This window comes from Corvus kubaryi, unplaced genomic scaffold, assembly GCF_017639235.1.
Source record: "Corvus kubaryi isolate FWS band 111438036 unplaced genomic scaffold, C.kubaryi_AGA036_p1.0 37236, whole genome shotgun sequence".
In the NCBI taxonomy this organism is placed as follows: Eukaryota; Metazoa; Chordata; class Aves; order Passeriformes; family Corvidae; genus Corvus; species Corvus kubaryi.
In genome coordinates, this window is record NW_024581067.1 from 2,067,812 (window position 1) to 2,079,048 (window position 11,237).

At 47.3% G+C, this 11,237-nt stretch overlaps 1 protein-coding gene and 1 long non-coding RNA gene across 2 annotated transcripts; one reads left to right on the forward strand and one right to left on the reverse strand.

The window, feature by feature from the left end:
• Positions 1-760: 760 nt before the first annotated feature.
• Positions 761-5,559, reverse strand: ZCCHC9 (zinc finger CCHC-type containing 9). The gene is made up of 5 exons (XM_042023070.1): positions 5,158-5,559; positions 3,750-3,900; positions 3,432-3,524; positions 2,448-2,516; positions 761-1,094 (listed from the first exon to the last, which is right to left on the reverse strand). Exons 1-5 carry the CDS (start codon positions 5,428-5,430, stop codon positions 979-981), a joined length of 702 nt encoding a protein of 233 aa, XP_041879004.1. The 5' UTR covers positions 5,431-5,559; the 3' UTR covers positions 761-978.
• Positions 5,560-6,072: 513 nt separating this feature from the next.
• On the forward strand, positions 6,073-10,262 carry LOC121662183. The gene is made up of 3 exons (XR_006015223.1): positions 6,073-6,946; positions 7,921-8,022; positions 9,943-10,262. It is a non-coding gene; the product is annotated as an uncharacterized LOC121662183 (long non-coding RNA).
• Positions 10,263-11,237: the final 975 nt, after the last annotated feature.

The following is an 11,237-nucleotide window of genomic DNA, read 5'->3' on the forward strand; positions in this document are numbered from 1 at the left end:
CCTTGGTTTCATTCACATCCACTCCTCTTCCCCATTTAAAAGTGCGCTGTGATTAATATAAACTGAACACACACCCCCTATCTCAGTCTCCGCAGCAGAACCAAGAAACCTAAAATAAGAGCTCTAACCACTGTATTCTTTAGCAGCATTTTATTAAAAATAATTACCTGTACAAATATAAAATATCTCCACACAATTTAATTCCCCGTATTTGTTTTTTGCTGCAAGAAAAGTATGTGAGGGGAGCTCAGGATGCACTTCTCCAGTAACACTGGTGGCTGCAGGAACTCTGTTTGGTTTCCTGTTTTTTCTTTTTAATATGCATCAGTTTTTCTAAAGCTACAGTCTCCATTTAAAAATCTGCCATGAAGCAGGCAGTGTAATACAAAGTTTACTCCCAACTCACCAAGGGATGAAAACACTGAAGATTTTTGAGCATTTTCTTTGAAAAAGAAGTAAATAAACTAAAAAAACTTCTCACTTGCTCTCCAATTCTTTAGGAGTGTGTTTCACCACAGGTTTCAGAGGAAGGGCATGATTCTGTTAGTGAACACACTCAAACAACCCAATGTGCATGACCAATCAGGTTAATGGCCGATAATAACAACTACAACCATCAGGAATTGCACCCCAAGCTCGGCAGGCCACAGGGTTGATCTGTAACTTCACCACAAGACTGCTCAAGCTGGAACATATGGAGGAGTAAGTGCATTATTCCTAAAAGGAGAAGGCAAAACCAAACCAGAATCCAACAAGAACCTTTAAAAAACACCCACAATTCTTTTAATAAAAAAGCCACTTGCTGTGTTCCTGTTGTTCCCAGCTTTTCAGTGAGCCAGGGAGGCAAACCAGAAAAATGAGGGGAGACAAAAATCCAACAATTCCTCTGCAGTCGGCTTGATTGTCTGGCTCCACTCTCTGTCGTCACCTCTCTGGAGGGAGGCAGCGCAGGAGAACTGTTTGAGAGCCAGGAGGCCTTCAGAAAGTGACGACTTTGGGTCGCTTGGGCTGTGTTCTCTGCAGAGCTGGCGTGGCCGTGACGTCCTCGTGGTCTGCGCTCAGGCCGGAGGTCCAGCGCCCGACTGTCACCCGCTCTGCAGGACACAACACAGCAGTGCCAGGGCCAGCTCTGCCCCACGGGCACAGCCAGGGCTCTGCCCCAGCAGGGCAGCAAACCCCACACGCCCAGCACTGCACACAGGGAATGCCACGGGCACCCGGAGCAGCTTCTGTGTACTAACGCTGGCCCGATCTGCCTGAGAATCTGCCTGAGGAAACGAAGCTGTGGTGCCTGAACTCCTTTGCCAGCTCTCAGCTGTCTTTCTGTAACTCAAAATACTCTGCACAATGCACACTTGATTTCAAAAAATACCACAATTCTTGCCAACCACAGTTCTTGTCACAGTTCCAATTAATTTGACTGCTTTGAACCAGCAGTGCTAGTTTTGAAAGAAGTCCCTTGCGAAAATAAACAGCACTTACAGTCCCCATTATGGATGTAAACCTTACTAGGAAAAGGTAGAAAAAAATCTAGTTACAGGCTTCTAATGCATCACTCACCTAAGTGGGCACAGCATCACTACTTGCAGATGAGTTTGGGGGTATTTCTGAGTCTTTTGGTGTCATAGACTTCTGTTATGCCAATTCAGACTGAATCTGACCTATTCTAAACTGGCAGAGCAATACACACCTAGAATCCTACATAGGGTCTCAGACCTAAAAATATCATAAATATAGGAGCAGATGTAGAAAATGCCTCTGTTGCCTCTATAAATATTTCTTAAAAAAATTTCACCGAACTGGGTTATTATTAAGTGGCTTATTAACTAAGTGCCACAGAAACAAAGTAGAAAAATGCACGGGTGTGTCACCACTCCGGTAACAGGATCATTCTTCAAACCTTTGTTTGATGCTCTTGTCTCCTTCAGCACAGTGGGGGTTTGGGGTATCTAATTTAATTTTTCTACCCACATGGAAAGCTGAAGAACATGTAACAAAGCAGTTCATGAGCTGTGAATCCAGCTGGACAGATCTTCTTTGTCCCTGTCCTGGGTGCCTGACACACCTGCCTGCACACACCACCACCCTGCACCTGGCACTGGGTTCAGCTCCACCACTTCACACTGAAATCAGCAAAAACCAGCAGCCAGTTCTGTTGTACAGCTGCCAAACTGTGAACAGCAGCACAAATACTGGCCAAAAGAATACACATTTCATACTGCCTTCAGAAACACACAAGATAACCTTTCTTTTAAAAAAAAAAGAATTATCTTAGTTTTGCATTGCAACTTACTGCCTCCTCCACACCCTCCTTGAGTATCCCAGCAAAAGGTCACCTCTGCTACTTCCAAGTCCTCTTCCCAAAGCCTTTTTCCTGCCCACGGTCATGCAGAGCAGTAACTGACCACTGCTGGACCCACACTCACCCCACACCCCCTGCATCTCACCTGCATTCTGTTTCTCTGGACAATCTTTTTTGAAGTGCTCCACGGAGCCACAAAGTTTGCAGCCCCCACCTGTTCACACAGAAAGTTGTTACTCATCTGAGGGGAATAAAACAACAACAAACACCCCAAAAAACACCCAACAAAACACCCTTCCAGTGTCTGTGAGAGATGGAGCTCTTTGGGATCACACTTTTCTGTACAGCACCACACACCACAAATTCCAGCCACTGCATACTGAGTATTTCTGATTTGCTGGAAGCTCTGTCTTTGAGAAACAGGCTGAATTCTGCTGAAATTCATACTCAAAAGAACTTTTTAAATTGACCTGAGAGGCAGGTAATCCCACTGCAGGTACTGAGATGTGAAATTCTACACAATACAAAATTTCACAATACAAACACTTGAAAGCAGGCTGATTTTTCTCCCACTTTCACCATGCTGCAAGATCACCTTTTGGAGTTTGCCACGACCACACACTTATGCTGGGAAACAGAATGCTGGTTGTTGGTGCCAATGGGGAAGTGCAACCTTCAGAGTTAGACCCCATTTTTCACTAAAGTTACTCAGACTGAAGATATCCTCCCTTTAGTGCGAGCCCATGTTTTGCCACCTCCTAAAATCTTAAGCTACTGTGTGAGAATGTTTTACCACATACTTTGGTGCATATACATGTAAATACAGACTGACTACACTCACACAGGATTTTGGTCCTCTGTGCATCTCCTGATACTGAAGCACAAGCAAACGTTCACACTTTGTACCTCATCCTAGTAATTTCACACTAAATTTACACTTAAAACAGAAATCCCCAGCAGGTAATTATTTGACAATGAATTCCCCAGAATTACTCTGCTTTTACTGAAAGACACAGAGGAATTCCTTTTAGCCACATTCTCATTCACTTGCAGTGTTGCTTTGTTCTGTATCAGGTAAGAAGGACACAGAAATTTAATTATACTAAATTTAGTGAATCAGTACACTCACCTTCGGCATACAACCCCTTGGGATTGTCCGGACACGACCTTGACAGATGCCCCATCTCACCACAGATGAAACACTTTGCATATGGAAACGGCCCTGCAAAATCCCACAGGGTTTATGGTCCACATCAAAACCTCTGTGAAGCCACAGACCGAACACCGTGCAGTGACAATACTTTAACCATTTCATGCTATTAATTACTGTCAGGTTCCTCGTTTTCATACTGCAGAAGTTAAATTTCTAACACACAGAGCTTCAGGGTCAGCACTTAGACAATTTAGACCCAAGCACCTCAAAACACCACAAATTCCTGAGACCCACCAGCAGCTGGATCCACCTTGGCTCTGCATTTGCTGAGGTCGTGCTCCGTGGATCCACAGCGGTAGCAGATCCCCGTCCCCATGTCTTGGCTCTCCAGCACTGCAGGACAATCAGCCACGCCATGGCCAGGTTCTCTGCAGTGGAAACACATCTTGGAAGAGAAAAATCCAGTGATTCTGTGAGTGGCACTCAGAGACCTGGAAATCCCACCTTCACAGGGGCTAAAGAGCAAACACAATTTTGCCCCCAGGAGAAAGCAGCCAGGAAGAGACTTCGTGCTTTGCCATCAAACTGTGCTCTGTGCCATCAAACCACATTATTATGGGCACTCTTCTCCTTTTACCAGCAACACATTGATGAATCACACAGAGAAATGTCCTGAGTTAGCTTCACCCCGGAGCCAAGAGGGGCTGGGGACTGCTCAAGGGGCAGGAGGAACAGCGCTGAGCCAGGAGAGCCATGCTAAAGGCTACGACTTGAGCTGAAAGCCATCTTTTGTTCCCAACTTCACTTCTTTCACCTGAAACACCACCTGGCACACGCTGTGCCTGTGGCAGGGGAGGGCTGAGCTCTTGCTGAGCCGCACAGCAGCACCACCACGGGGAGAAGGGCCTGTGCCTCCCACACAGGACTCTCTTTTAACAAGGCTGTGGGAAAGTGACTGGGGATTAAAAGGGGAAATTTCAGGGGAAAATACCCTGGCTACTCCCTGGATGGGACTCCACACACACCACAATCCAAGTGGGACTAATGGGAGGGTGGAGTGGGGCAGAGACCCCACAGCTCTGCCAAAGTCCTTGCAGAGGAAGGAACCTGGTGGCACCTTGCAACTGATCAGCCACACAGCAGCGAAAAACCGAGGAAGATAAAGGAGGATATTCCGCTGGATCAGCAGCTGTGGTGAAATCCCTGTCTGGACTGACCACATCCCACCCCAGGGTTACCTCAGGGACTGTCCTGACTGACCCACTCCCAAGGTATGACCACCCCTAACTATGATGTAAGGCTGAAGTCACTGAATCTCCACCTAAACGTAAAGTAAAGAATATGGAAGTGAGCTAGGAACGGGAAGAAGTTTGGGATGTCACCTGTGGGATGAGCTGAATCCGTTGTCTCTCCCCCACAGGGCCCCACTGCGTGAGGACCGTGCTCTGTGTGAGCTTTACTGAATTACAGCTTGTCTGTGTGTTGCTTTGGTTAGATTGCTGTGGACACCCTTTCTCAGTCAGATGCTGTCAGCGGCATCCCTCGAGCCTCAGCCTGTCACATTTTATTATAAAAAGTGTAATTATGCGCATTGTTCATGTGGGCCCTTCAAGGGCGCTGAGGCACTCCCGAAACGCGAGGATTTTGAGGCTAAAACGCTCCCTTTTCCCGTGGTGGCAGGCAGGGCCCGGACAGGACTCACCATCGCGTTCTTCTTCTTCTCCTGCCTCCTCAGCCTCCTGCTCTCCCGCCGCCTGTCCTTCCTCCGCGCCTCCTCCTCCTCCTCCTCCTGCTGCTGCTCCCCGCGGTGCGCCGCGAACCCGTTCACGTCCTGGTTCTCGTACTCCTTCTTCCTCCTCCTCCTCTTCGCTGCCCGCGGCGGCTCCGGCTCCGGGCTCGGCGCCAGCTGCTCCCAGGGGGTCGCGTCCAGCGCCCGGGCCCCGGGCGGGGCGCTCCGCCGGGCCCAGCGGGTCATGGCCCCGGCACAGGAACGGGACAGGAACCGGCTCAGGAACGGGACAGGAACGGCACCGGCCCGGCCCGCCACACGTCCAGGCAGAGGCACCGCCGGGCCGCGCACGGTGATGACGGACGGGAAGAGGAGGCGGAACAGGAGGAGGAAGAGGAGGAGCGGGAGCCCGGGGAGGGGGCGGTGGAGGAGGCGGTCGTGGGACCGGGACTGTGAGGAAGGAGGGAATGGGGGCACGGAGGAGGTGCTGCCTGAGGGGGCTGCGGGGACACCTCCCACTGTCCCAGGCTGCTCCCAGCCCCAATGTCCAGCCTGGCCTTGGACACTCCAGGGATCCAGGGGCAGCCCCAGCTGCTCTGGGCACCCTGTGCCAGGGCCTGCCCACCCTGCCAGGGAACAATTCCTGCCCAATCTCCCATCCAGCCCTGCCTTCTGGCACTGGGAAGCCATTCCCTGTGTCCTGTCCCTCCAGCCCTTGGCAATTGTCTCTCTCCAGGTTTCCTGCAGCTCCTTCAGGCCCTGCAAGGCCCCAGTGAGGTCAGCCCAGAGCTTCTCCTCTGCAGGCTGAACAAGCCCAGCTCTGGCAGCCTTTCCTCCCAGCAGAGCTGCTCCATCCCTCTGCTCATCCTGGTGCCTGCCCTGGCCTGGCTGCAGCAGCTCCAGCTCCTTCCTGAGCTGGGCCCAGGGCTGGGGCAGCTCTGCAGGTGGGGGCTCAGCTGAATTCCCGGAGCTGTTTTCTTGGAAGAGGCCACTCAGCACCTTAAATAAATGTTTAAGCCAAATTAGGCTTTCCCCCCAGGTCAGGCTTCTGCATCTTGTGTTTTCAGCATTTCACTAGACCCCGATGACACTTCCTGGTTGATGCTATAAAGATAGATGCATTATACATACGCTGTATAAAATGTATAAAGAATACTACATTTTCTCTAGTTGTTATCCCCAACACTTGTGTCTCCCTAGAGGAATTCGCGGATTTTGACGATTTTCCGGGGGTTTGAGCCCACTAGAGGGAGGTGTGCACCAAGCGTGCTTTAAACTGCACCGCTGCCAGGCAGAACGGGCATGGGTTTAAGAAGAACTCGCGCTGACTGCAGATAAAAATAATTGATGAACGCCGTTTAAAAGCCAGGAAATAAAACCAGAAGGAATCAGTATGCCTTTTTAAAATTAAAAACGCCTCCTTTGCTGATGTAGTTACAGCTCAACCACAGCATGAGGTCCCAGTTGCTCCTGCGACTTGCTTTGCTGTCTGCTCTGATTAAGTACTGAATGTGTGGTCCTTTCTTTTCCAGCCTGGAATTTTATGTGTATATGTGTCTAGCCAGGATCAGCCACACTTAAGATCAAGCTTTGCAGGCAGCGGACAAGGGTGTTTCACACCTTTCTGCTAAATCAGTAATAGAGTATTTACCTCCAATATCACTTATTTGGCAGAGGTCACGCCTGTTTAAATTTGCTTTGGCTTGGGTTTGTTCCAGGTTGATGTTACTGGGCTAGGAACTCTCCTGTACCTGGGCACCAGGTGAGTTATGAGCAAGACAACAGCAGTGCAAATAACTGTAAAATTTTTTTCTTTTTTTTCTTTTTTTTTTTTTTTGTTTTTTCATATTTTCCTAAGAAACAGCAAATTGTCTGTCCACAGCACAGTGTTCATATGTTCATAATCCTTGTACCCCAAAAAGGAGGATTTGTCTGCTGAAGGGGTACCAGAAGCTTTGGTTGTGCACACACACAGCTGATGTTACCTTTGTTCACTTTTCTTTGCCTGTATGGTTTGGGTAGTTAATACTACTTGGCAGAGTGTCAGGATGACATTTTCCTGGTTGTTTTAATTTGAATGTAAGCCTGGGGAGAGAAAGGAAAAATAGGCCCTGTTCCCTCTTAAATTCTGTTATGTCTGCAATATTCTGAGGCTTCTGTGCAGGTGGTTCACTTTGATTTATTCTGCATGAGATGAATGGATTGCTTAGCATTTATTGCTCTGCTTTCTTGTCAGCAATTATTATGTAATGTAATAATTACCTATGTATATTTAATATTAAATATTTATGGATTTTGATTGCTACAGCCCCTTCAGTGAGCCTGCTCAGCTGACCAACACTGGATGTCATTTCCAGCAGGCTGTGTTGCTCATGGCTCTGAGGATACTCTTTCAGGATATTTAACAAGTGCTTAAAGAAGTTGATCAATCAACTTTTGTTGCTGGATCAACTCAGATATATAAAGATTTATAGTCAGGCAAGTGTTTAAGTGCCAGGATGAACTGAAGCCTTTGAAGGTTAAAGCCTGTGGTCAGTTATTTGTTTTACACTGCAAAGCTGCTGTTTGTTATTTCTGTATCAAAATGACAATTGAGAAACGTGGCCCAAGTAGGAATGTTAGACATGCACTGTCAGGATAGCACAAGAACTCACCCTGGTTTTAGTTTTGGTGGCTGCCTGTGTTTTCTCACAGGGTAATGTAATTTTTTTTTTCTTTTTTCTTTCTTTTTTTCAGAAACACGCAGTGAGGAAATGAATTAATTTAAACTTGATTTGCAGAGCATTTCACTTAAGCTCATGTCTTCAGATCACAAAGTTGTAATTTCTAGGGATGAAGGTATGAAAGAACACAAAGGAAGAATGGGTTATCTCATGTTTGGATACAATGGTCTTGTCTGTAGTATTGGCTGTAGTTTGAATAAATCTGCTGGATTTCACAGAGAAAAGGAGAAACAACAGGCTGAAACTGCAGGCAGCAGCAGAGGTACAGATTCCTTGGGCAGAGGGATCAACAAGGGAGAGTGGTCTAATTTTTTCAGTCTTACTAATTTCTTTAATTTCTTGTATTCCTCTCCATCAAGAAAAGGATAAATTCCTCATTTCTCAAAAACAAAAACAAAAAACAAAAACAAAAAACCAAACAAACAAAAAAAACCAAAAAAACCCCAAACAAAACAAAACAAAAGAGATAGAAATGCCATGCCAGTAGTTGGTGCAGTAATGGCCAAGTACCAGGCAAATTATCAGTAATTTCTAAGCCCAAATGCTGGTTCATAAAGCAGAGTACAGAACTGGAATGAGAGCTAAGACAGAAACTTTCATAAAATCATAGACTGAAAACTTAGAGCATTTTCAAACCAGAATACACCTGGAGTGAGCTGAAAATTAACTGGCATAATTTATCAACTTTTTTCCCTCTCTGCTGAGTCCACCTGAGCTCCCTGAACAGTGGGTAGATGAAATATTGTCATTACCCTTCTTTACTGATAGACTTAGTATTGTAACATAACTGATCTTTTCTCATTAGGACCCCAGTCTTTGTCTATAATAATTTAGAGTGAAATAAAAATGTGATAACCATCACCAGCAGAAGGCTGTGCAGTAGGTGACTCTGTGCCCTCTTGGAAGATTTGGCTTCGTAGGACTTCTGTGCCATATGCAGTGCATTTTGGTGTTTGCCACAGGCATTCTTGCAGCCAAAAGAAGTGACTGTTTAAGTCTTTAATCTTTTAATTAAACCTTAGGCTGAAGGCAAACCGTAAGAGGCATTGCAGGAGAAAGATGAGCATGCAGGTCTTAAATTGCATTCCAGCGAATTTTCTTAGTAAAGTAATTCTGCATATATATATATATTAGCTGTAACTCGTTCCTCATGTTATCTGCTCCCTTTTGGCTTTGATGTTTCCAGAGAAACATTATGTCAGGTCTGCTCAGGTGTGCATTGATCCTGCAGGAGTGACACAGACGTGAACTTCCAGAGCCTGTTGTCAGTTTTTGTTAGGGCAGCCAAGGATTTCAGGTGTGAAGTGCCACAGTGAGATCAGTGACAACTGCTGTAGCTACAGACTTCACAGAGTGGCTTGGGCTGGGATGGACCTTAAAGCCCATCCAGTGCCACCCCTGCCATGGGCAGGGACACCTCCCACTGTCCCAGGCTGCTCCCAGCCCCAGTGTCCAGCCTGGCCTTGGACACTGCCAGGGATCCAGGGGCAGCCCCAGCTGCTCCGGGCACCCTGTGCCAGGGCCTGCCCACCCTGCCAGGGAACAATTCCTGCCCAATAGCTCATCTAAAGTGCCCATTTTCTCTTGTCTTGTAATGGCAAATTCCTGCCCAGTTCTCACCCTGCATGAACTGCTTAGTGGAGGACAGGTGGGCTTTGATGGATTTGGGCTTTGATGCAGCTTGACCTGAGAGATTATTTCTGCTGCTCCCTAGTTGCTTTGTCAAGAGCATTAGAGAACTGCTTGAGGCATGGCACATAGCCTTTGGGGCACTTAATCAAATAAATTTCAAAGATTTATAGAGAATCAGCGTCCGTCAGGAAAGAGTTTTATTGGCAGAAAAGGGTCTCAGCAGTGCAGTACTTGTGGTGTGGGGCTAATAAATATGAGGAACAAGACGTAACTTTTTATGTCAAGAGTTAGTGCACTAACCCAGCTTTTGAACCTTTAATATTTTCTTATTCGGTCATTATCTCTGTGCTTTTCTTTCTTTCTTTGGGTGCACAATCTTTCAGGTTGTTTATTTCCTTTGCAGCCATTCACCTGAACATATCCTTGGGCAGCAGTGCAACCACCTTCCAGCTGCCCCTGGAGGTACTGGAGGGCACAGACCCTCCTCCCCACACCTCAGCCCCAGGATGGGCTCCACTCAGAGGAGAACGTGCCCCAAGCAAACAGAAAACAGTCCTGAGGATTTTCATGAGGGAGTAGGACTGAGCAAAGTTGTCCTGCATAGACTTAATAGGTATGTGACTGTCCAAGTTTAATTTAATGTATTAATTACTGATGTGGAATGAAAAATGAAAATACACCATTCCTATGAAGCAGCTGAGTAGCTGTTGCTGGCCATATAGAGGTCATGGAGAAAGATCAAAGAAGTGGAAAATGTAGGTGACAAATAACAAGCCTCTGAAAAATAATCCATGAGGAGGAGTATTTTGGTTGTGAAGGGCATGGTTGGAAGCCAACAATGCAGAGAATGCCACAGATGGAGCATAGCAGGCAGTAAGTCATACCAGGGTGTCCCTATTTTGTGCACACCTAAAACTCCCTGTCTGGCCAGAGCACAGGATGGCCAGGGCATTGCTCTGGGTTATTTGCTCATCTCAGGTATTTTGCAGTGATTGGTTGAGCGAGGGATCACACACTGTTGTAGGCTGGGGGTCTGGAGGTGTTCTGTCCCAAAACAGCCACCCGTCCCACCCCAGCCCCACTGCAGGGCCAGTGTAGGTCAGATTATCTAGAACCTTGTTCCCTGAGTTTTGGATACCTCCAGCTCTGTTCCAACATTTGACCACCCTCATAGGGCAAAAGGCCTCCCTAATAAGTAACTGGAATTCCCAGTGTCCCATCCTGAGTCTGTTGCCTCCTGTCCTGTCACTCTGCACCTCCAAGGAGACTCTTGAGCCTGGTTTCCCCTGATGCAGACAGTGGTGGACATCACTAAGATATCCTCTTAGCCTTCTTCTCCCAGGCTCTGCCTCTGCTGAACCCATGAGGCTTCCAACAGCCCATGCCCACTGTGAAGTGCTCCCTGAGGAGCAGCCCTGCTCTACAGCTGGGCAGCTGCTCCCTTTTATGTAGAACCAGCAGTGGACTGGCTGAGTGAGTGATGCAGCTCATGCTCCAGGTGGTTGTTAAGGGCACTGAAACAGAGTCATCAGCTCCATACCAGCCCCTCAGGAATGCTGTTAGCAAATGGTAGCCGGCTGCACGTCGTGCTGCTGCCCATCAGCAGTTTGCAAGTCAGCAGGAGAAAAGCAAAGCAGAGGCTAAAATCTGGGGACATTTGGCCCACAGTTGGATTTTGTCTTGAGCTGAGAGTTTTGG